Source organism: Colius striatus, chromosome 1 (assembly GCF_028858725.1).
Source record: "Colius striatus isolate bColStr4 chromosome 1, bColStr4.1.hap1, whole genome shotgun sequence".
Lineage (NCBI taxonomy): Eukaryota > Metazoa > Chordata > Aves > Coliiformes > Coliidae > Colius > Colius striatus.
This window is the reverse complement of record NC_084759.1, coordinates 153,211,521-153,237,096: the sequence shown is the minus strand read 5'-3', so window position 1 is coordinate 153,237,096 and position 25,576 is coordinate 153,211,521. Positions and strand designations below refer to the sequence as shown.

The window sequence follows — 25,576 nt, the reverse complement described above, 5'->3', positions numbered from 1 at the left end:
GTCACGCTCTTCCTCCGCTTGCCCTACTGATTAGGTCTGTGCTTTGAAACTTAGGGTGAGCAAAACAAGCAACCGTCAGCTCCCCTGAAATCTGTATCTCTACAAGAGCAGTTCTTTAGGTCTCTTTCCTCCGTTCAAGTCACTAAACTTGCCAACCGGCCACACAAGAGCACAACAGCTGTGCTCTCGTAGCAAACCAAGCGAGTGGTGGAGGAGTCCCCATCCCTTAGAGATCTTTAAAAGACACATGGATGAGGTGCTGAGGGACACGGTTTCATTTAGTGGTGGGCTTGGCAGTGTGAGGTTAGTGATTGGGCTCGATCATCTTAAAGGTCTTCTCCAACTGCAAGGATTCTATGATTCTCTAAAAGCCACCCCTTCCCAAAGAAGACAATCCAGGCCTCTCTTTTCTTTTTCTCCATATAGTTTGGTTATTTTGAACGTCATAACTTTATTGAGACACCAGTAGTTACCACCTTCACTTTGTTAACCACAAATATATAGGACATTGTAAACACAGGTGCCGAGGTGGCGGGGTTCGCTGTAGTTGGACTCGGGAACGGACGGGGAGGGTGAGGGGGCAGAGGGGTGAGGGGACACTCGGGCTGAGACAAGACCACTCAGAGGGATCCTGTATGCGGCAGGCCATCCATGAGTCATCGTATATACGTATATATGTATAGCTTTATATTATACATCTTTTTAAATATATATATATAATATATATACTATACACAGGCAGTAACGCGGCAGGGGAAGGGGCAGGGCAGCCCAGGGGGTGGTACAGATGCCACGCAGGCAGCAGGGGGTTGTCTGGATGGATGGCTTGGACTTGCTGCACGAGGTGGCCTCGCTGGGCTCGTTGCCTTGTACCTGCTCTGGGGACCGGAGCCGAGACTCCCACGGGAACCACCCCACAACACTGCCTTCCCGGGCCCTCCCAAGTGCTTGCGAGGGTGTAGGGGCAAAGATGCCTCCTCCCCTGAGGGAACTGCCAGGAGAAAACGAGGAGGGGAAGGGGGTGTGATGAGGTGATGAACAGCGTGGTGGGGACGTGGGCTGGGGACACGTCAGGAGGCTGAAACCGCGGGTAGAACAGGGGCAAAGTTTCATCATCCCTTTGCCCTTCACAGACCTTACTTCCACAAAATGGTCCTTTACTCGGGGGCTTCATGGGATAAGAAGACATCAAGGGGCCATTGCTCCCAACAGGGGAGGCATAATCCTCTGTAATCTGGACGAATGGCAGAGGGGGAAGAAAGCCGCCTTATCGTTTTCGCTCACACAGCCTTCCCTCTGATCTCCTAATCCCTCGAGTGGGGCTGATCTCACCCACGGTTAGGATCTAAAAGGGGCACGTTCCAGCCAGCTACTCAGGTCTTGCCTATGATCACCAGAAACAAGCGGCACCTGGTCTTGCCTACGATCACCAGAAACAGGCGGCACCTTACCAGAAGCGCCCAAGGTAAGATAACAGGCCCTTTGGATAGGTCCCTACCTCTCACCATCTGCAGAAACAGTCAAATGCCACTGGAAACTGCATTTTAAAGAGCTCTATGCAAACAAGGAGAGTCCCACTTCCAGGTCTGTCGCTACCCACCCTCTGCTGCAAAGGCTGAAAGCATCTCAACACAAGGAAGATAACGTCTTGTCCCAAAACCAAGAAGCTGCCCGAGTATCTACCACTGTAGTGTCCCCTGCCATGCCACTGCCTTTCCTGTGATACAAATCAAGGAGGAAATGGACAGAGAGGATAAAGCCACCTGGCTCATGTCTCACTGAGGTGCCAGCTACGGGGGGGAGGCTCATTCCTACCTCAAACCCACCAGAAGCTGGTCACATGAGAGAAGCAAGCCAATGAAGATAAAGAAAAAGCTTGCTCATTAGTCAGCCCCAAATGGTGTTCAACCATCTACATAACTGTGATGGGAGAAAGGGCATGTAAGATGCTCCTGTGCTACACACCAAAGCAGAGCACCGCCCCCCCCGCCCCCCACACACCTATGGTCTGTACCTCTCCTCATGCGCCTGGTCCCTCACCCCCCTCCCCATGGAGAGGGGACAGGTGATGGGCACTTGCTTCCAAAAAGTACAAGACATTTTTGCGCTGAGGGATGGTTATTTATAGCCTCCTCCTCCTCTTGGTTCCCCATCACCACCCAAAACGAAAGCACGAAGGATGACACAGATGAGTCTGGGTGAGTACAACTAATTTTTCTCCTCCTCCACCTCATCATTCGTTCTTTCCTCTCCCCCAGCGGGAGAGACAGACTGGAGGGAGCTCCCCCCACAGCCACAGTCATAACGAACCTCTCTCAATAAAGTAACCCCCTCCCAAGCCTAAATATTAGGCTGAGCCCACAGAAAAAGAAGCCCAGGGGGGCTTCCCTCCAAAAAAATATCCCTCCTATTTACAGTATTGCTTTAGCTCACAGCCACAGAGCAAAGGGATGTGCGCCCACTCCCTCCTGGTGCGTGCACGGGGACAGCTGATCCCCCTCTCCCATCCTCACCAGTGCTTAACCACCAGCAAGGGAGGGCAAGCCATGGGGAGAACAAGCCCTGGGGACAGCCTCCAGCAGCACAAGCCTGCTGAGAGGAGCACGTAGAAATAGTGCCTATATTCAGCAGAGAACAACTGCTCCCCTTCCCTCTTGGGGCCTGCAGCGCTATGGTTTCCACTCCTTCCGCATCCTTATGGGGCAGCTGGAGAGGAGTTGTGCTGAGAGGAGGGAAAGGACCAGTAACCTCTGTGTCCTCCAGATGTGATGTTCATGCAACTGCAGGCCAGATCTATGTGTCATCCTCCCGACTAAGGGTGCTACTGAGACTAGGCTGGATGCTCGAGGGTAGCATCTTGCATCTGCTCCTGCTCTCTGCTACTTGGAGGCAATATCCTGCTTCTTGTGCTCAGAGATGTCTGTGCTGGCGAGAACTGTCCAGGTGGCTATTGATGAGTTATTTCCCTTTAAGGGCCATCTTCACACATAGACCTTACTTCTACCCCAGAATAAAGAGTGTGCTTCCATAGCTGTCTCAAAGTAAAATCAGGAGGAGAGTGGAATGATGTCCCTATGAGCTCCATCTGAGAGCCACTGCTGCCACCTAGGTGAGGCTTTAAAGACAGCCGGAACCTGAGATGCTGCAGAAGACGCACTAAAGAACAGTCTACGTCAAGTACGGTAAGATCAGTTTCTAGAGAGCTCAGTCTGGTCCCAACCAATTCTCTGTACACCAAGACACCTGCCTACCCATTTGAGTGGGAGGCAGGACCCTTCCCTGCTTGGTTGCATCCTTGTGCAAGAGCCAGACACGTGCTGGCCATCCCAGCAGCAGTGTTTCTTTCCAGGGGGGAGTCCTGCTCCATTCCTATGTGCTACAAAGATGGTGTCAGCAAGAGGCTTTGCAATGTGGTAGCAGAAGAATGGAGGAGGGTTCAACTAGACCTGAAGAGCCAAACTGGCTTTTCTTCTCCTCTTCCTGCCCACAGTGAAATGGCAAAGCTCCCCTCTTTCCCTCAAACCAGCCCAGTTGGGGACGAGGGCTCTCAGGGCACCCTAGAAGCCCACTTCCTCCGTCCTTCCTCCCACGGGCACTGTGTTGGGGGGCAAGGGACCAGGTATGGCTCCCCTCCTGCCTCACCAAACACTGGTCTGAGAAGAGTGAGTGGCGAGCAGGATGTGTAGGTGAGGGGAAGGAACCACCTCCACCTCAATCCAAAGGGAAGGAGGGACTCTCACAGCACTGCCCTTCTGCTCTCTTGTAAGTCTCTTGCTGTAACCTACAGACACGCCTGTGGTTTCTTGATTGTACCTGCAAATCTTCCTCCTTTCCTTCCATTTTACCTCTTTGTGCTCCCCCCCACCCCCCAATACCACTTCTCCTCAAAATCTTTAAAAATAAAGCTCCCCTCCCTCCCTAGCATGGGGCAGAGAAGAGCTGTCTTTGCACAGGGGATGTCATTGGGGCTCCTCCCCGGCCCCACACCTCCCCTCACACTCCTGCACGCTGACTCCAACACCTCCCCTTCCCCGAGCTGCCAAGCCCTCCAGCCACACTCGGGTGCTCCCACACCTACTCCAGCCTTTGGCCACACCATCTCTTCTTGGAAGGTCCCCAGTCCCTCTCACTCCTTCCCTCCTGCCTCCAACACCTCCTCCCCTCTCCTGCTGGTGCCATAACCCCTCTCCTGCCCACAGGCCAGACTCTGCTCTCCGCAGCAAGGCAGGAGGGAGAGGAGGGAAGCAGGGACCTTCCTGTCACAATGCAGTGACAGATTTTGGAAGCATTTGGTTCTGGCAGGTAGTTTTGCTGGAGGAGGAGAAGGAAGAGGTGATTGGGAAACCTTTTTTTTTTTGTGTGTGTGTGTGTTGTTTTGGGGTGTGGTTTTTTTTTCCTTTTTAAAAAACAATAAATAAAAACAGATGACCCAGAAGGCTGGAGCATAGCTGAGAGCCACCTCTTGTGCCACTAACGCACGCTTGTGTCTGGTTTGTGCCTCGGCTTTCTGCCGGCAGTGGGAAAGGGGGCAGAAGGGAAAGGGGGTGGGAAAGGGGTCATCGGCGGCTCAGTAGTTCTGCGTTTGGTACCCCTGTGTCTCGGTGTCAAAAGCATCTGCCGGGGGGTGCTGCTGGTAAGTCCCCACCGCGTCTGTAGCATCCTCCTCGTTCGTGTAGGGAGCATAAGGCATGCCGGAGTCCTGGCTTGGGTCCATGTAGTCCTGGGAGAAGAGGGCCGAGTCGGCACCCAGCCGGAAACGCTGATACGCCAGGAATGCCTGGCCCACCTTTAAGAGAGGAGGTGGAGGGAACAGAGGGGAAGCAGAGGAGGGAGGGGAGAAAGAGAGGGGGGAATGTACCGAGAAAGAGAAACAAACAAAAGTGGGGTTAGTAGTGGTTACGGATTAGTGCGCGAGGCCCGCCTGGCAGAGCGTCGGTGAAACACCCTCGGGAGCACGGGGGTTCAGGCTGGCCCTCAGACAGCACGAGCCTGCCGGGACACAGCGGGGCTGGGCAAGGCTGGCTGCAAGCCTGGCTGGCTGCATGCAGCCTGCCCGGGGCTCCCTCTGTCTCTGGGCTGTGCTGGGCACCTCCTGCCCGGCTGCGGGGCTTCACCGACGGGGTGGCAGAGGCTCAGCTGGCATGTGATTACCCCACTCAGCCCCTCCTGCCCCTGAGAGGGCAATTTGCCTCAGCAACACCGCAGGAGGTTCGTCTGCCAAGCTGGATGTAAGCAGCCCTTTCGCCTGCAGAGGCCAGGAAGGAGAGCAGGGTTTGACCCAGAACAGCGAGGTAGTGGTCACTCCCTGTAACCCCTTCACCGGCAGCACTGAGCTTGGGAAGGAGCAGCAGGAAGCAAGGCGGCTGCTTCCCAAACCAGGGGATGGTTAGTGAGCACACTGCTGCCTCCTGCCCCAGGCACTACAGGCAGGACACGTTTTGGTGGGCTGAGGGAGCTTGGCATGAGTTTAGCATCACAGACCCCAGCAGACACAGCTCATTGTCCCAGAGTGTCCCTGATAGAGGTGAGCAGTCCAGCAGGTGACAGGGGGAGCATTTTTTGGGGAACAAAGGCTGGGAGGAAATGGGAGGACATAAGAGTAGTGGGGGCAGAGGGCATCTCCTGGCTGAAGTATTAGGCCTGAGCAGTCTTCAAAAGAAAGGCACAGTGGTGTTACACAGCATTAGTTAGTGTATGAGTGAGGGAGAGAAGGGAGCAGAGGAGGAGGAGAAGGAATTGACAGTTCCAGTTCCCCAGAGGGAGATCCTCCATTCGGTGGACAACCTCACTCCAGTTCAATGGCCCACATCTTCCCACCCCGTGCCCTGCAGTGACCACACACCTATGGCCAGGGCGGTTGGACGGTTGGAACTGTCTCTGCTCAGTAACCTCCTTCAGCTGCACCCCTCCACCCCCTCCCCCCAATTCCCCCATCAGTGAGGGGCACTAAGGCAGTAAGGACGGGGAGTTAGGGAACAGGGTGTTGTATTCTTCCTGAAAAGTAATGTCTCTGAGTCTCCGGAAAGCCAGAAATGTGAGGGCACCCTGTGAGGAGAGAGAGGAGTGTGTGAAGGAGAATGAGTAAGGAAGAGCAAATCAGAGCATTTGCTTGAAATAAAATCCCCAAAGAAACAGGAAAAGACAATGCCTATTTAGTCACTTGCAAGCCTGTGAACCAGGGAGGAGCACTGCAAATGGTGACACCTGAAAAAGGGTCCCGAGGGACTCCTTGCAAAACACTTGCTCCTTGCCACACTTTCTGCTGGAGCTTGAAAGGGGTTTTCCGCAGCACAAGAGTGTGGGACACAGCTCACGGGGGACAGACACTCACACCCCTCCCTGCTGTCCCTTGGCCCTGCTTGGTGTCACCTTGGCGAGGGTGCTGACCGCACAACCCCTTGCAGCCCTCCTTCCTCTCTAAGAGCTTTTGTGGTCTTACAGCACCCTCCCTACCCGGTGCCTGACAAATGTTAAAGCCCACGGGGAGAGGAGAAGATAAAGCCACAAGGACTTACGCGTGGAAACTGGCCTAAAACGCTTTTCTGCTTGGCACTATCCTGTCACTTCAGACGGAAACCACTCCAGCTTGGTGCTTTCAGTGACGGCAGGAAGACATGGGGGATACTTAAATTGCACACCACAGTTTTTCCAGGAAACTAGTAATGAAGGGGAACTGCTGGGAAAAGGGCAGTCTTAAGAGATGGCACCATCACCTTCCCAAGAGGCAATCCAGCAAGGCAGAGCCGCAGTCATGGGTGCAGACAGACAGAGAGCCCAGAGGGACACTTGTGGCCGCTGATGACATTTCACATGATGGGAACACAGCAGGGAGGGGAGATGGGTGCAACTTCTCTTAGTGTCTGTGAGGTGAAAATGCTGTTAAAAAGTCCTCTAACACACAGGGAAAATGATGCCTGGGGAGCTGGCTTGTCCAAGGTCATGTTAGAGGTTTGTCAAGGACACTCCTTACTGGGATAGGGGACTCTCCCATGGTGCTAGAGCATTAATAAGCACATCCTTCCATGTTTCTGGGTCTTTGTTTCCCAAGTTTACCTCCTAACCATCTTCTCTCCTGCTTTTCCTTCTCAGAAGCCATGTGAACTGAGAGCTCAGAGGGAATCACTCTCGGCCAGTCACCTTCCATTCCTGGCAAGCTAATATAGGGCAGAGGACACTTGATATAACAACATGGCTGCTGTACTCACCCAGGTGAAGATGGAGAAGAATGAGAATGTGATGGCTGCTCGGGCTGCATCTCCTCCCTCATTCATTGGGTTGTCCTCTTGTTTTGAAGCTTGCCACTGGTTGGTCAGAAAGCAGAAGCCAACGAACCAGAGGAATGCCCAAAAGGCTGGGATGAACCAGCACCAGCACGCCAAAGGGGAAGGGGAGAGACATCAAAAAGGTATATGTGAACAGAACACAAACACATCACATTTCTCTGGAAACTTCAACCCTACAAGATCCACCAGTGTGTTACAGACTGGGCTAAACTCTGGCTTGTGCAGCCTGTCTAAGCCCAAGTGAGCTGGCAGGTTCGCCGAGGGCTAAATTGTCAAGGTGATAATAGATGTCTGCAGAAGGTACCTCAGGAGAGTTCATTTGCTTGTGTTTGGATTGATCACAGGACTTGCATTTGGCCTTGGGAGGGAGCCTGAAGGGCTTCCAGTGCAGGAGGGATCACCTGCGCTCTCGGAAACAGCCACTGTTTTGCAAGACTGTCCTGCAAGGACAAGCAAAAAGCAATTCCTTCCAAGGGAGCTGCAGAAGAGTGGGAAGCAGCTGCCCTGCAGTTGCAGACAGGCTTTTTCCTGGGTCAGCACACAGGGGCTCACACTGGGGAAAGCTGCTGAGGGGTCATCAATATGCTGCATATTTATATGCAATATGCAGTATGCAATACAGGAAAGGGGTAAAGGTAGCAGGGAGCCCCAAGCCCAGATTGTGAGTTGGTGAGGAGGAGTGGGACTCATCCTCTTTGGTAATAGCAAGGAAAACAGGCATTCATAATCAGCAGCAAAACAGGGCTCTGCCCTTCCCCTGCCTTTCTCTTGTTAGCTGTACACAGAACTGCCAGGCAAGGGGCTAACCGTGGACAGACTCACAAGCCAGAGGTCTGAAACTAGTTCAGATGCTGCAGCTGATCCTGCCCTCACTCCACTCATGGCTCCTTTCACAAGTTGTGGGGAGGCCCTGACCTGGGGAAGGTTGCTGTGTGGCCAGAGTAAACCAGGAGAGTGACTCGGGATCACAGCATGAGAGCAAAGCACCTCCTCGTGATGCCGCTGTCGTTACACTTGTGTGTACACACGCACCATCCCTGTCTGTCACTTCACAATACTGGGTATGGAGAGATAGAATGATAGAATAAGCCTCAGGATGAGAGAAGACTGAGGGGGGACCTCACACTTACAAATATTTAAAAGGGCGTTTGTCAAGAGGATGAGGGTGGCACTTTTTTATGTTGTCTCTAGTGACAGGATAAGGGGTCATGAACAAAAGCTGGGATACAAAAAGTTCCACTTAAAACACAAGGAGAAACTTCCTTCCTGTTCAGGTGAGGGAGGTGTGGAGTCTCCTGCTCTGGAGGTTTCCAAAGGTTTCCAAACCCGCCTGGACTTGTTCCTGTGTGACCTGATCAAGGGGAACCTGCTTTAGCAGAGGGGTTGGACTGGATGATCTCTAGAGGTCCCTTCCAGCTCTTACCATTCTGTGATTCTGTGGTTCTATGATGAGGTCTTACACAGCAATTCACATGGGGAGCGCCAGGTAACCTAGCAGGACTGGTTTAGTCAGCCTGTGTGTAACCCTCAACAGCTTTTTATGTTAAAATATATAGGGGTCAATCACTTGGAGCTGGAAAAGAGGGAAGTATCATCTTCAAAACATCAACACTTGGCCTTACCAAGCACAAACATGGAAGGGAGGGAATATCTGCTGATCTTAAAGGGCTCTCTGATCTAGGCCTATGAAGAACAACATGGAGGCACCAGCCAGACTGGCTGAGGGAAAGAAAAGAGGGAAAGAAAGAGAGAGAAAGAAAAGGCCTGAAAGAGTAAGGAACCCAAAGACCTCCATGCTAGCAGGGACCCGGCCTGCAAGGAGGTACAAGCTCCCTCCCTCTTTCGACGGCTCACCCGAGACTCCGATGTCCGACAGCACTGCCTTCTTGCGATCCTTGACGCTGCTGATCTGCGGGAAGTAGGCATCCAGAGCCAGGTAAAGAAGGCAGCTGAGGAAGGCGAGGACACCCACGGTAATGCCATAGTTGCAGGCGTTGTGATTGCGGTTGAAAATGCAGTGCTCTTCCGTCTCTTCCATGCGGTTCACGTACCCTTCATTGACAATGGAGCCAAACACCACGATGGAGAACACCTGGCAGGGAGGGAGGGAGGCAGGAGACACGTCAGAGCAAGCTCCATCTCTCTGTGGCCCAGCACAAAGGAGCACAACTCTGCAGGGCACAGACACCCTTCACACGCACCTGCCCCGCTGAGCTCCTGTCCCGCTGCCTTTGCCCAGGCCGTAGCCACAGAGAATTTACTGGGGAGATAGTCTCATTTTATTTCTGAGGATTAACTTAAAATAGGACACTTTTAGATTGAGCCTTTTTATCCATCTGATCTACAGCAATGTAAAGCTGACACAGTCTGCACTAAGGGTGGCTTCCCACAGACACACGGGGGAGGGGACACAGAGTGTAAACCGGGATACGGTTTTGCTGCGGGTGCCTGTGGCGTACAAGGGCTCCAAGTAGTGGAAATCCTCTTAGTCTGCACTTATTCTCCCACCCACTCCTTTCCCTTCTAGGAATTCATTGTTTCTACCACGCATTTGTTCACTAATTTTATCTATCCAGCTACCAGGCTCTTTTCCCCATGTACCCTCCCACAATCTACAGCCCTGCTTGCTCTGCAGCTCCACTCTGCCGGGCTCCCGCTCGTCCAATCTCCCCGCACGTCGCACACCCCGTTCCACTAGTCTTCCACCAGCCCAGCCCATGACATCACCTGTCCTTCTGCACACTCACCCCTACACTGACACCCTCCATCCTTCCCCACAGACTTCACCTCTCCGGGTCCACCTGGCAGGGCCACCACGGGTCCCCTCTACCCATCGTCACCACAACCGCCGCGTGTTACTTTAAGTCGGGCAGAATTAAGGATGAGTCCAGGTAGAAATGCCATAATCCACAGTTGCTGGTCTAATCTTCGCTCACAGGCTTAGCCTTCATTGCCTGCCACAAGGCTGTCCCTCTTTGACACAGCAGGTTCACCAAAGCAGAGAGCTATTTACAGCCCTTGTCCAGCATTTAAAACCAACAGCTTCCCCCCTCAGCCACAGGAGAAAGAGAAGAAGATTAAGGCAGCAGGTACCAATTTTTCTTTGCAGGGCATCTGAAGATCCTCAGTAAGCAGAGCCCATCTGCAGGCTGCCTGCGAGGGCTCCAGGCAGATGAGAAATGAGAGCTCAAATGAAGATTAATGTACCTATGACACACATCAGAATGCCACCAGTACACTCTGCTATCCAGGGAGCTGTCTGTGCAACAGGAGCCTGGCACCCTTGGAACCACTGCTCAGCCCCCAAGGAGAAGCAGCCCACAAGAAGATGAGGTGGCCAAGTCTTCTGGACATAGGTCTTGAGAGTTTGTGAGGTAAGAAGGGCCACTTAACCCACCCAAGGACTAGAAGAAGACGTGGCAGACAACCCACAAAGCAGAGAAGCAGCTTTGTGAGCGCAGCGAAAATTAACTGTTGATTAATGCCAACTCAACACACCATCTGTCATCGGTGGCGTTGGATGCCTGAGATCCACAGCACAGACCTCTGCTGTTTGGTGGCATCAAGAACCAGAGGAAAAACCTTACTCATGGTCCCCAGCAGCTCCCGGGCAAATACTCAACGTTGATCACATTTCAGCTGCCAAGCTCTAACAAATACCCACTGACACCACTACTATTTTTCAGCTCAAGGTTCATAATTGAGTCACACCTAGGTTGTTGAGACTGGGCCTATTTTTGATGCACTGGAGCAAATCTACAAGAAAAAAAACCCTGGAAGGCTGTGCTCCCAAGTGTGGGGACTGCATGGGTTCTCTGAAAGTCCACAATAGCTTTTCAAGCTTAGAAGTAAAACAACTGATTTGTCCTTCCTCCTCTTTCTTCTTCTCGAAAATCAAGACTGATTATGCTTTGTAGAAATTGCCCGTGAGAATTACATAAAAAGCTCTTCTGCCTGAAGCAAAGGTCTGGTCTTCAAAAGTACAGCCTGAATGGTTTGGAAAGCAGCAGCATTGCACACGATTGCAGCCAGGCTCTTTCAGTGAGACGTGTCCCACACCTTCATGACAGGCTGGGCTCACAGGCCTGCCAAGGACCCTTGGCAGTAACACCGCACTCCTCTAACCTGAGGGGAGCTGACAGGCTCCTGAAGCAACTTCTCAATGTGAGGTCATGACCAGCATCGATGTGGCCACCTGCAGTACCAACCTCCACATATTGGGATTACAAAGTGAGTGCCTCGTTTGCCACAGCATATCTTCTCTTTGGAAGATGAGAAGGAGCCTCAGAAGTGGTATAGCCTGGTGCTCAGTTACGGATTAGGGCTCAAAACTGGTAAAATGTTGATTCCCTGAAGAATTTCTGTCTGAAAGAGGCCACGGCCTGGTAACAGTGAACAACCCATGCTTTGAGAACTAATGTGCAGATTGTCCTTGAGCCACTCTCAACTGTGAGAAAAGAAGAAGAATGCCTACACGATAACAAGCTCGAGCAAGGAGGAGGCTGAAGCAGTATGTGAAACTGCAAGGCTTATCGCAGAAAAGCGCAGCTGGCTGTTAGAGGAAGGATCAATTAGAAATAGTGTAAACATGCTAGCTTTGCTGCTGATTATAAAGTCTGATGCTTGTTAGTAAAATCTGAGTTATGACCTAACCATATTGGTGTCTGTCATTTCTTCCGTGGTGCTCTCTCCGACACAGGTCAACCCATGCAACGAGCTGTATTGTGAACCTCTGCTTACTCATTTGGGATGAATGAACTTCTGTAGTGGCCTCTCCCTAGAGTCACCTCTGTTTACTCATACCCTGATACACACCTTCACTCTGCTCTTATCTTTAGGTTTGCTGCTGGCCTGGAAGAGCTCTCATCTGTGCCTGAAACAAGCACAATCATTCCTTTTTTGCATTTGCTCTTTTGTACCTTTTTATGCTGGCACGTCATAAAGACACAGCTCAGAGAACAAGACAAGAGGGGCATCTCCCTCTCCCTAATGTTCAAGCAGAGGTGGCATTCCTAACTTCCTTTCTCCGTCATCTGTCAGCCAAGATGCCACACTTTCTGTCCAATGAAAAGAAACTGGTTTCACAGCATAGAGGTGCCCAAGGTATGATCTAGTAGCCATCATCTGAATTCAGATAATCTTAGGAGTTTTCTGGGGAGATTTCACTAAGGGTATTATGAGCAGAACAAGTCACTGCAGGTGTTTATGTTCTGTGTCCTGAAACAACCACCCCAAAGTACTCTTTGTTCTGAGGACAGCTTTCCATGAACCAAAGCACAGGAGCTTAAGGGATGTCTCCTTCTATCTGTGTTTTCCTCACCAGCAATATCAGCTCTGCTCCATGCTGTACTCCCCAGAGCTGCACAGAAGGCCAAGCCAGTGGCAGTGGAAAGGGCTTGCTCCCTTTGCCAGCCTACCACCACCCTCATGGCACAGCAAAACGCTGTGGTGCACAGAGGCCTTGAGCTGGGCTGGGTAACGCTGACTAGGCAAGAACAGGCAGGCTCAAACCAGAGGGTTCAACCCAACAGCATGAGAGGAGGCAACCACTGCTGCTGTTGCTGACAGACAGCATCATCTGTTTTATCCCCGTGATGCCTGTACCCAGAAACTGTTGCAGCAGGTGCACAAACAACTTTTGAGACAAACTGGTAATTACTAGAGCACAGTTCTTGCAGCCCTCAGGATAAAATCGTTGCACATGTACAACCATGGCAGCTACTTCTTGTTGGTAAGGGGGTGGGGTGGGTGGAAGCTCGCTGAGGCAGCAAATCACCTTAGAGAGAAAGCAGGTATTTTTCATTTCCTCGATTTACCAATCTGTGCCCGTGCAAAGATGATTCAGGCAGCAGGTGTGGCATGGACTTCTGCCTGGATTAGAGACAAAGCACCATGTCTGCAAGCAGGAAGCATCTACCTTCCTGCCCCCATCACATCTGCAGCACTTCTGAAGAAATGCCTCCCTACCAGCAGCACTGGCGCAAGCCCCTTGCCCCCTCTGATCCTTCTACCACCACGTGGCACAGTGAGTCCTCGCTGCACAAAGTCTCGCCTGCAGTCACGAATAAAACACTCCGAAACGCACGTCCAGCTGCAAAGAGAGGTCGAGGAGAAGATGGCGGGAGTCTTCTCCTGACTGAGCACCGAGAGGGGGGAAGGAAGGCTTGTCTGGAGGCTGCCAGGAGGCGGGTGCAAAGCACCGCATCCCAACGCTTCCCAACGCAGCCCATCCTTTCGCTTCGCCGAGGGGGATCGTCAGCTGCTTTCCTACGCTCGGTGGTGAAAATCAGGCAGCCGCCCCCGGCCCTGTGCACCCGAGCGGCCTCATTTCTTCAGCGAGGCTGCTTAAGTCAGTTAACAGGACTTGAAGGAACTAGATTTTTTAGGTTAAGAGGGTTTCCTTAAGCCTCTGAGAGCAGCATTAATTGGGCAGGTGTGCAGCCTGTCTGGAGGTGCATATTGAATGAGCAGTAACATATTCACCCATGCTCGGAAAAAAAGGGACAGAAAGCAGCACATGGAGAGGATACGACCGACTCTGCGTTGCTGCCGGGAACCTGCTTTCCTCACCTCAAACACCATGTCCACACAGCTGCATCATTTCCCTGGACTTTTGTGTTACTCAAAGGGCTCTGGGACACCAAGCAAAGCCCAGAGCCAAGCGCTTTGCAAAGCTGACAGAGACAGAGCAACTTGCCCAAAGACACAGCAAAACAAACGCAATGCTAGGCACCGCGGGGAGGACACGGGGAGAGGCTCTGTCCCGGCCTCTCAAGGGGCCATTACTTGCGTGTAAGGCCTCAGTACGGTAAGAAAAGTACAGAGTAGGCAAAAGGCTGCATCCCACCATAAAAGACCTTTTTTCTTTTCACTCCCGCTGAACTGGATGATCTGATTTTGCCAGAGGGAAGGGGGAAAAGATGAGCCCTCAGAGGAAGGGCTCTCCAGTCCCTCCCTGCTACAGGCTCAGCCCCACAGAAAGCCAGGCGAAACCTCCTGAGTGTCATGTGAGGCTTTCCACCATGCCACCCCTCCCCAGCTGCACATCAGATGCTCCTGAGCATCATGTGATGGATGTGCAGCACAGACAGCATCCGGCCTGCACTAGCATCCTGCCGCACCTCATCCCAGGAGTTTGTCATGCTGCCTCCTGACTTCATCCCCAAGATCCCCACAGTGGTCATATTAGGGATGAGACCGAAGAGGGTTTCTGTCAAGCCACGTACTCAGGCTCGCTGTGGTGCTCTCCAGTCACAGGCTGTCTGCCTGTGTGCTTCCTCTCCCTCTACCAAACCCCCCCTTTTCATTCTATTATAGAGAGGAAATAGTTTGGCAGCATAATATTCCTCATGGGACTTCAAATCAAATCTACCTCGGGCAGAATGAAGCAATAACCTCTTCTGTGTCTGATCTGGTAATGACCAGTTATAATTCTGTTTGAAAAGAAAGCAAGAGCCGGGGAGAGTGCAAACAACAAACTGACAGAGATGACCTGGCTTTCATTTTTACTCAGCCACTGGCAAATGGAGTCTCTGGAAAGCCCTGCACAGACATGGATCGTTATTGTTATCATCATTAAATCTACTTGAATTTAGTTCATTTTGAAGGAAACTTATGCAGCTTTGATACGCATGGGACTGGCAGCTTGGAAACAGGCAGCCTCTATTTATTCCCTCCAGCCAGCACCACGCAGGCAGCGAACGGCTCCTGCCCACAGTCTGGATGGCACGTCTGAGCCCTGTGCGTGTGCTGGACGGGGCTAGCCTCCTCGTACCCATTGGTACCTGATTCCCCTGAACAGGGAGAAGGGCACAGGCACACCAGCACCTCCCTCCCAGCTCACCCTCCCTGGCCAGCAGCCACGTGGCACCAGCTCCCCAGCTGGGGCTGAGCCGGAGCAGGTGATGGAGGGGAGAAAGGCTCCTCATCCTTAATTCCTGCCACGGGACCTGGGACAAGATTTCCTGGCCAGCCTGCACTTTTCTTCACACATGGCTTGGCAGCCATCAGGCCAGGCATTAACCCTTCTACCTCCTGCCAGACTTGGGTCGACCGTCCCCCAACAGCAGCCCAAGCCCTGGATGATGCTGGGGCACCCTGGGAGCCAACAGCCAGGAAGCCTCCAGCGACAGCCATGCTTGGACTGAGCAGCCCTGTGTGCCACCCCTGCAGAGAGGAAGGGCTTTGCCATGGCTAGATGCCCACTGGTGTAACAGGGAGCTGTGTCCCAGAGAGTCACTTCAGTCCCACAGGTCTCACAGTCTTCCCATGGTCAAATAGCATCTTCTGTTCCACCACTACTAGTGACATCTCTCCATGGCCATGCCTCCATGGTGGCACCAGGTCCTTCTGTGCTTTCCAGATGGTCCCTATATCACCAGGGCACTGCACAGCGAAGCAACTGCCCAAAAGTTGCATCTTTTTCCACGAGGAAGACTTCAGTTTTCTTTCATCTCTCTCTCCTTGGCTTGGCCGTGCCACCCTAGGTGGAAGGAGGACCACATCCACTGCCACCCACGTCTGCTCCTCTCACAGTCACACCAGTCCCCTCTGCTGACTTGTCTTGCCAGACGTTTGCCTTGGCCGTGTCTCATCTCTGCTTCTCACCTGTGTGCCTTTTGAAACAGTGGCTCACATGTGATTGTCTTTTTTTGCTCATATTTCTGACTGCCTATGTGCTATTTCTCAGTTTTTTATCTGCAAACACCATTAATGAGAGATTTGCTTCCTGCTCCAAGATCTTTCCTGGAAATGAACAATAAATGACGTGAAAACAACGTGACCTGGTGTATCCAATCCCAAATCACCCCATGGCATCTACTGCTCATCTTCTGATGTGGTCTCTCACCCAATCCCTGTGACAGCAATCCCCAAAAAACCTTTTGAAGCCAACCCAAGAAAGGGAATCCTATGAAGAACTGAACCTAGGGCTTGACTCAAAGCACGGTGCTTTGAAGTGCTGTGTTTCTTGTATCATGCACCAACATATCTCACAAGCATGCTGTCACTGAGCATGGCAGCCAGACCAGGAATCACAGAGGCAAAGAGCATGATCTGTGATCCATAAACACGGGCTACAACTCAATTATTGGCTGAGACAGAAAGAAGAAGAGGGTTGCAGCTGGTTTCAGGCTAACGTGTCCCCTGGGCTCTAAGATTCACTTGAACTGCCACCAAGAGCCCACAGCATATTTCTTTTCCATATCGTGAAGGGCAGCATGAAGGGACGAGGGTGTTGCAAGCAGGGCGTCAATGCGGCGAGCCAGGACCTGCCAGCAAGGCAGGAGACAGCATCCCTCCTCCCTGAAACCTCCTTCCAAAGACATGGCAATGCCCTTGGTGTCAGACTTGGTGTCTCAGTCCATGTGGCAAGTTTTAATGGGCTGCTTTGCCTGCACGGCTGCGGTTGGAAACACTCTCAGTCAAGCCACCTCTCTGGGCCTGCTTCCAAAAAGCGAGTTACTTTTGCCTTGTGAGGTTTTTACATTGAGCAGTGCTTCAGTTTCTCCAGCAAGCAAGTTTCCAAGCAGACAGGAGCGCCTGGAACAACCTGCTTCAATTAGCATTTTACTTATTTATGGAGCCGGTGCTACATCCAACGCCTGCGGGTTGCAAAGGAGCCTCCCGGCTCCCCCGCGCCGGCTGCGGAGAGCACTGCGGGGTCAGGGCGCAATGGGATTAGGCAGGGATGTGCCCACGCTCGCCTGCTTTATTTCCAGCTCAGTGTGGGTCACCTAGCTCCACCAGCTCCAGCTGTAGCACCACTGTCTCCAGGTGTTGGGTCTACCTAAGCAGACTGAAGGTAAAGTCTGTACGTCAAGGTGGTAAAAAACCCACCCATGGGCCCACGCTTGACTTCTCTTCAGCGTCACTGGGAACAGGGAGAGAGTTGTTCTGCCCCTCCCCACAGAAAGGTGTGGAAGCCTCCAGGATCTTCCAGCAGCACTTTGCCTTGGTCGGCAAGCCTCAGTCCAGCCCAGTCAGACAAGTCCCCTTGCTGCAAGATCCAGATACCCTTGGACGCATCCTCAGCAGAGATGCTCAGGAGGGCCTGCTCCAGAGGGCTGCCTCCCTGAGCTACAGGGCGCTGCTTCATCCAGGCAAGTGTCTCTGGGGCAGGGAGCGACAGACAAAAGGCTGAGGCTGAACACCCAAACCTGACGTGGGTGCTCTGCAGGACCCCCACCACTCACCAGCACCCATGCAAGGCAACCTTTCAGTAGGGAGATGCACATTTATTCTGCTGCAGCTGACCTCTGAAGCACCCCAGAAACCCAAGCTGCCTCACAACACTGTCACGGTAGACAGATGCTCCAGAATTGCTAACCTCTTTCCATAGCTTAGCATCCTCCTCGTCAAACCTATCTCATCTCCTCCCCAGCAAGGAGCAACACAAATAATCTTCCACCACCCCATCTGCTCCTGATCCTGCAGCTCTCCCTGCAGATTTGCCACCGTCCCAATTGGGCTGCAAACACCGTGGGAAGGAGTCAATTTTGCTGCCTGTTGGTACAAAGCCATATGTACCTCTGTGCCATCACAGAGTCTGCTAAAAGGCAGCATGACCTGAGCACAAGGTCACTGCCTGGGGAAACGATCATGAAAATTTCTGCTCTCAGGGAAAGCTCATCATGTGAAACAGGCCAAAAAGAGTCTCCAGCTTGCTCTGGAGAGATGACGGACCACCCAAGCCATGAGCAGGATAAAGGTAAACAAGACCTCAGGAGATGGCAGGCAAGGTGCTTCCAGTGTGTGCAAGAGCAGGTGAAAGGAAGGACTCTGACAGAGACCACAGGGAGGGAGAGCCCTTCACCACCAGAAGAGTCTGGCTCATAGAGCCTGGCAGTAGAAAGGCTGAGTGCGGATGCGATTGCAGCCTATAAATACACCCAGGGGAAAACACCAGAGAGGGAAAAGCACCATTTAAACTGAAGGGCACAAGAGCACAAAAGCAAACAGATAAAAATCTGGCCATGAATAGATTTATGGTGGAAGGCCTTGACTGTTGGAGCTGCCGAACCCTCTGAATCCTCTCCCAGAGGGAGCAAGAAGGGAAAAAAAATCCATGAACTATTCTTTTTCCAGCCAAGTTCAACCAATTTACGGAAGAGACACAAAGGGTCTGATGCTTGTGACGGCGTGAGATAGGTCTTCGGTGCCTATGAGGACCCCTTTTGGTCTCGAGTCAAAAAACAACACCAAAACCACAATTAAATACCTGAGGTGAGCCTCCCTGGCTTTGCAGAAGGAGAGATGCCCAGGAGGACAGACAAGAGCAAGCCAATGGAAAAGCAGGAGAAGGAACTCCTAATTCGGGAGAGAAGAGGTGCAGGCGTAGCCTTGCACCAGGATGGCCAGGCCAGCCTCCCTTCCTGGATTGCCGACCTGGAGCACCTCCAGCTCCTGCAAAAGCACTAATTTCCATGGCCAAGTGAAGCGACCAGGGTAAATCCTGTCCTGTCCTCCATCAAGGTCAGATTAGCAGGTGGGAAAAACACAGGGTCCCAAGGAGATGCCAGCACCCAGGAAGAGCTCCTTGCCTGAGGAGACCTTGCAGGACATGGAGCTGAGCTCGGCGAGCGAGCTGGTGGTGACTGAGATACTCTGAAGCAGAGCAGGTACCTAATTACAAACCAAACATATTTCCTTTTCTTTCTCCCTCACCTGGTGCCTCTGGGAAGCCAAAATCCCGCAGTGCTCAGACAAGGGGGGGGGGGAGGGGGGGGGGGGCGGGGAAGCCAACTGTCAGGCTGAGAAAGAGAGAGAGAAAGAGGAAATTCTGCCACAGAGATTAGCAACGGGACAGCCTTTGTAGGTCACACCACGTCCACCACTGCCAGGCACACAGGCTGGCTCCGCTCCACCCGCCCAGGAACGGGGGCACACACAGCCCCTTGCCCAGCGGCAGCCCCAGCACGGCCAGCCTGCTTCTGGCATGATGTGCCGTATCGTAAACAAGCTCGGGCGAGTGGACAGGCAGACTGCCTGCTGGCATTAACCACGTCCTCAGCTGTCTTGGGGCTCTCAGGCCGCCCTCTGAGTCACCCAGAGGGGACATCACCAGGGCTGCCTCCCCACCACCAGCAGCAAGTCGGGCCACCTTCCCTTTCCCTCCTGATTTCCCTCACCTGGCACTGCTTCTATTTTATTTTCCCAGAGCCAGGCTGACGCTTTTCCTCCCAGCTCTGGTGCGCATGTGTCTCCTCTGTTCCCTCTCCCTGCCCTCCCCTCTCCGCTCCCAGCCAAGACCTCAATCTCTCCCTCGCTGGCTTGGTGCTGCAGCTCTCACTCCCTTAATCCCAATGACCTTCTTGCACATATGCGTCGGCCCCACGGGCAGCCATGGGATCAGCATCACGGGAAGAGGGACAGACCTTCCACCTGGCACCCCACGCCCTCCCCACCGCCCCCGTTAATCCCCCCTTTCCCCCTGCCCCACAAATTACAGAGGGGAAAGGAGGTGGGGGGGGGGGGGGCGGTGAGACCATGAGGATAAAACACAGAGTGAAGTCCAGCTTCTATAGGCCAGAGCCCAGCGACCCCTGATCCACTGAGGAAACACATCAGGACTGCAGCATCACCCTCATCACCACCCCACATCCTGCTGCCTCCCCGTGACTGCCATAAACTCATCAGCACGGCAGGGGAGGCGGGGGATGGGGAGGAACTCACCAGCCCGAAAACAGCAGAGACAGAGACGGGGTCATTCATGGTCCAAGCCAGCTCACCCCATAGTGCTCTCACCCCATATGGCCCTATATGTGTATTTCCCTGTATCCATCCACACAGCTCCATACGTACATACAGCGGTACGTCTGCGTGTGCACACATATCTGTATGGCGGTATAGAGACACGGAGCTCTATAAACCCAGAGACAAGTTGATATATCCAAACATACATGCACATGTATGTATACCTATGGAGACACGGCCACACACGCTTATGGAGGCATACACATACATACTTCTAGATGAGTGGAAACATACCAGCCAACGTTTGTGTGGATCTATGTGGATACACAGGCACACACAAACACACATGAAACACAGAACAATAAAGACGGGATAACTACTATACAGCATGTAACAGCACATAATCCTGATACCAGATAATGCAGAATAATATGTAGTGGTGCATAACACGGAATTAGCTACTTTTTTTCTGTATCTGTCTGTACGCAGGTGCGTGGAAAGGTCGGGGTATGGGCCGACCCCCTCCCCCCTTTTCCCGCAGCCCTAGAGAGATCCCCGCACCCGCGCGCCCCGCAGCCCACCGGGACCCCCCCCGCCCCGGTGCCCGGGCAGCCCCCCCGGGGGCCGGCGGGCCCTTACCCACGAGACGAGCCGCAGCAGGGTGTGCGGTTGCCGGATGAAGGCGTTCGGGTCGAAGGCGCCGCCGGCTTTCCCCGCTCCAAAGGCTCCCCCGTCCATGGCGGCGCGGGGGTGGGCGGGAGGCGGGCGGGGGGCTCGGCGGGCGGTGCCGGGCTGAGCCGAGCCGAGCCGTGCCGAGCCGAGCCGCGCCGAGCCGAGCCGTGCCTGGCAGCCCGGCGGCGGCGACGAGCCGCGCGCTCCCGCCCACGGGGACGTGCCGCGAGCGCGCACCCACCCCCTTCTCCCCGCCGCCGCTTGCGCCACACCACGGGGCGGGAGGGGGAAGCGGGAGAGTGGGCTGTCAGCAGGGCAAGAGCGTGAGGAGAGGGGTGCTTGGGGGCCGTTGGAGGTGGGAGGGTCAGGGCACGGCAGGTGCAGCGTGGCGGGGATGTGCTAGGAAGCAGCAGGGTGAACACTTCCCCATCAGAAGGGCACCCCAGCACCCCGGCGGAGGGAGAGGGAGGCAGGGGTGCTGTCCCGCTTTGTTTTGGTAGAGCCTCGCAGAAGTGCGGTGCCAGCCCTGCAGACACTCACACACCCCCCTGGCCCGACACCCCTCTGCCACACAGCCCAGATGATGCACTTGGCTACTTGCAGCCCCCACAGAGGGGTAAGGCTGGCACCCTTGGGCCAGCCCCGGGTGGGCACGGGTGATGAGCCCTGGGTGCAGGCCTGCACACACACTGGGAACAGAGCTGCCTGCTGAGCCCCAAAATCATGCTGCAGCAAACAGTGCCTTGGGCTCTCCTTTCTAACATCCCTCACCCTACAGACACCACGTCCCTGGGAAGGGGCAGCAGGAAAAAAGCCCTCTGCAAACATGAGGAGTCCAGATTCTGTGGTGACCCTCTCTGGCTCTTGGTGGCAGATGCTGGAAGATGTGCACCTCACTTCCCTCTGGCTGCAGCCTTGGGAGTCACCAGGGCTTCCTCAGCATTCACAGTACCACCATGGCTACTGGCACAGCCAGGGAGGGATGCCTGAGGAGAAGCCATCCAGCCTTAGAGCTGGCTCAAGCTCCTTGAAGTGTGCCTTTTGCGCAGAGTAGGTGTGTACCAGAGGTCTGCTGGCTTCTGCAGAGCCCCTGATAATCTATATCAATACCAGGGAAATTAAAAGCAAGCCCTCAGGTTGTAATGTGGTTCCCTAAGCTTGGCAGCAGAAGCCAAAACTGTTTCGAGTCTGCTCGTCTGCTTCAGCCTGAACACAACTGAAGCCCCAACTCAGCTGAGCTGAGGTGCTCTGCACTGCAATGCCACCCAGCATACCATGGGACATCTCTAGCTCTTCATCATGGAGATACTCAACTCAAAACAGGCGGCAGCTTTGCTGGAAGCAGGTGGCTGAAGGACAAGATGGGAACACTGTGAGCACTCTGTGAGGTCTTACAGTGCCAGGACATCTTTGAAGGGCGTAGAAATACAAAAAGCCCATGTGCTGAAGTCTAAATCCCCAGGAATTGAGGGAGATGAATGAAAGAGGGGAGATAAATGAAGACGAGAGAAGTTTGGTTTTGCTCAACAGTTGTCTGAAATGCTCCAGTGTTCAGGACAAACAGTGTTTGGACCTGGCCAAACAAACCAGATATGCCAGTAAAACAGCTGCTTCTGCTCTGGACGCAGGTCGAGTGATGGTGCTACACCTGACCATCAGGTGCAGGTGCAGAGGGTGATGAAACAGAATGACCCTCTAGACAGCTTCCACCCGACTTGCCTCGAGGTCCCACCTATGAAGTCAGTCAGGTTAGCAGCAAGGGAACAAAGGGCAGAGCAGTGGGATGGGGAAAGTGCTTCACCCTCCTCTAGTGCTTGACTGTTTCATTCTGCTTGGGTCCAAATCCATTTTCTTGTCAGAGCCTACAGTTCAGCTCTGCAACTCAAGAGCTCAGGGCAGGAGCTAGAGGCAAATGTATAGGGGACATAAAAGAGCCTTTAAAGCCCACCCTTGGCCACCCATTAGGAGCAGCACCCTGAAGAGTGAGGAGCCATCCCTCGTCCTTTGTGTGGCATCTTTGGAGGGACAGGATGAAGGCAGCAGATGGACTCTTCCCCCATCACATCCAGCCATAGTATCATAGAATGGTTTGTGTTCGAAGGGCCATTTAAAAATCACCTAGTCCACCTTCCCCTGTGATGAGCAAGGACACCTTCAGGTTGCTCAGACCCCTGTTCAGCCTGACTTTGAATGTTTCTGGGAATGGGGCAGCTGTGTTTCGTGAAGATAAGCTGCAGCACCAGCACAGTTGAACCCTTGGCCCTCCAGTTCATACCGGTTCCCTTCCCATTGTCTGCCAGATTAGGGCAGGCAATAAAATGTCCTTCAAATGAAGCAACTGCTTGGTCCATACGGTCTTCTTCCTGCAGGTTTGCACACAGAATCTCTCCAGCAAAGCTTCTGACCTTGTGTCCTACTTGACTTGCAAAGACTGGAGTTGCTGAGGGGAAGTGGAAGGTCTCTGAGTGTAGATTAAGTGTGTTTAACATTCAGATATGCCCTCCTTAATTATTTCACGCTAGCTGGGTAACCAGCTTCCCCATGCTGAATAGCTTATCTGTGTTACAGTTGGTGGTGGGATTTTCCATAGGTCTATAGAAAATCTATACGTCTATAGGTAGACGTTTGCCTGAACTGTTTAATTAATGTCTGCAGTAACTTGATATAACTGTAAGTTCCAGCACTTACATTGCAGGTCAGCATCCCCGCGGTGGCAATTCAAGTGGCTTCCATGCAGTACTGTGGTCCCTGGCAGGGAGGAAGGAGGAAGGTCAGGAGCCATCCCTGGTAGCACCCATCTCCCCACAGTGTTGTGTTTGTCGAACACATCCTCCTCTACAAGCCTCAGGAGAGCCTAAGGGCAAATTCTGTGTGCCTCATGTCTGGGAAGCTCCAACCGGTTCTGGGTACCATCATACACTTTCATACCACAGGCAGTGGTGAATTAGGGCCCATGTTCCTTACAATAATACAAGCCTTATCTACTTATTCCAAATTTATTCAGCCTCTGGATGTGGTGGAGGTGGATCTTATCATTCAATAGTTTGGTTCTTTTCCAGAGGTAACCCCCTGGATATATCGAATACCATCGCAGCTACGAGCAGCTTCCTCCCTTTGCCCATGTCCTGCATCCTCTCTCCAGAGAGGGGCTGTAGGCAGTGGGATGTGGCCATCAGCTGAGTCTACCAGCAACCTGGATGCCTGATGATGTGCCAGTTATCTGAAGCCCGTGCTCAGCATGGGTTACTTTGGCTGAGGCTGACAGTTTGAGCCACGACCAGGAGTATTACCTCTAAAAAAGGGACTGGCCTTCAGCTGCTGGATTGTGGGGCCAGATGAAGCCCACAGCTCTCCCAGCCACGGGGTGCATATCCTGTGTCTCCACTGACATGAAAAATGGGTAATCAGCTAATGAGGCCAGGAGGGTACCTGTCCTTACCCTAATTCATGGTGGTCTTGGATAGGCCACATCTTGCGGCATCGCTTTCTTGATACCTCCTCACCTTGCTTTTAGCTGCCCAGGCCAAACGGGCAGCTCTGCCTGTCCCCATGACCCTCTCTTACCCCTCAGACGTGGGTCCACTCCAAGTCCCTTAAGGTGGTCCATCTTCCCCCTCCTCAGCGGGAGGTGTAGGATTTCTGTCTGAGGACCAGAGGAATTTTTGGGAATGTTTCATCTGCAGACGTGTGCCACATCACATTACCCTCCAACAGTGCTCACATGATTCCCAATGCAGGGAAGCCTGAGGGAGCTTCTTTGTCTGGGTCTGATTTCCCAGTGCTGGCGGAGAGAGAGTGAATAATTTATCTTTTGCTCCCTAGTTCCCTCCCTGTTCAGGTTTCACCTCAGCTCTGCCTCACTCCTACCCTGAAGAGATGCTCCAGCACCAGCTCCCATGTTTTTGGGTTTCTGACGTGGGCTGAGCTGGCCAACACCTCTCAGAGACAACGGCTGGTCCTGGTGGTGCTTTATCTGTGTGCTGGAACAGCTGTAGACCGAGCAAGAAACGTAATAGCATGAATAACGACAGCTCCAGGCAGGTCCCCACAGAAGGTCTGATTTTTCCAGTTCCTTTTTCACAGCCTAACTTTAGCCTCATTGGTTTTATTGTTTATTATGAGTTCAACACCAGCACACAGAGGCTCTGTTTGGAGCAGCGCTGTACCAAGCACCGTGGGAGCACGCAGCACGAGGCAGCCCCTGACGAACGCACCAGCGGCCTGGGAACGTGTGTCCCTGCACGAAAGGACAGAAGTTACGGGGTGTCCTTCTCTATTTTGGGCTGCATGCAGAAGTAACGGGTGCCAGCGTTAGCAGGGAAACCTATTTTATCGCCTTGATTTTGGTTTGGTGTGTTACCGCATTTCTTCACGTCGTTGCCTGACAGCTTTCGCAAGCCCAAGTGAGGATTTGTCGGGTGCTTTTTGACTCTGGGGAGGGGGCACTGCAGCTCCCTGCGGCTCCGGAGCCATTTAACAGACCCGGTTAAACGCCACGTCGGGGTGTTGTGGGGTAGCTCACTGTCAGCTCGTTACGAGAAGGTGACTTTCGGACGCTGCTCAGCGAGGAAGGCTGCAGTGGGGCGCAGTTTCTGGCGTTACACACGTCGGGATGATGACGCGGGGGCCGTCAGGGCTTTGCATACGGTTATAAAGACCCGCAGCTTAGAACACCTGCAGAGGCGGCGCACGCACTTTACCGCATTCCACCCTCTCCTTTCGCACTTTCAACTCCGCTACACCCTTTTCCGCCGTGGCGCGCGGGGCACTGACGTTTCCCAGGAGGGCCGCCAGACACCTACGGTTAGTTGGTTGGTCTGTTTTCCATCCGGGTCGCGACAGCCCCGGCGTAACCCCCGCGAGAGGCCGCCTCCGCGCTCTTTCGGCCCCGCTCCCGACCCGTACCGCCTCACGCTCCGCGCCGCGTC

General features: G+C 53.3%; 1 protein-coding gene across 6 annotated transcripts; it reads right to left on the bottom strand.

Moving 5' to 3' along the window:
- Positions 1-406: 406 nt before the first annotated feature.
- On the bottom strand, positions 407-25,569 carry SYNGR1 (synaptogyrin 1). Of its 6 annotated transcripts, none has more exons than XM_062012755.1 (6): positions 24,516-25,569; positions 24,213-24,429; positions 23,337-23,396; positions 9,138-9,375; positions 7,206-7,351; positions 407-4,786 (listed from the first exon to the last, which is right to left on the bottom strand). In XM_062012755.1, the coding sequence occupies exons 3-6, from the start codon at positions 23,349-23,351 to the stop codon at positions 4,568-4,570; spliced, it is 618 nt and encodes a 205-aa protein (XP_061868739.1). In that variant the 5' UTR covers positions 23,352-23,396; positions 24,213-24,429; positions 24,516-25,569; the 3' UTR covers positions 407-4,567. The 6 variants fall into 6 exon arrangements, with proteins under 6 accessions (XP_061868739.1, XP_061868749.1, XP_061868729.1 ...); XM_062012765.1 differs by having other exon boundaries at positions 24,213-25,322; positions 25,451-25,569; XM_062012745.1 differs by having other exon boundaries at positions 24,213-25,569.
- Positions 25,570-25,576: the final 7 nt, after the last annotated feature.

Coding starts and splice junctions, on each gene's coding strand:
- SYNGR1 (XM_062012725.1), bottom strand. CDS start 20,714: ATGGACGGGGGAGCCTTTGGAGCGGGGAAAGCCGGCGGCGCCTTCGAC. Junction 7,352..9,137: donor GTCGGACATCGGAGTCTCGG/GTGAGCCGTCGA, acceptor GGTTCATCCCAG/CCTTTTGGGCATTCCTCTGG. Junction 4,787..7,205: donor TCTTCTCCATCTTCACCTGG/GTGAGTACAGCA, acceptor CCTCTCTTAAAG/GTGGGCCAGGCATTCCTGGC.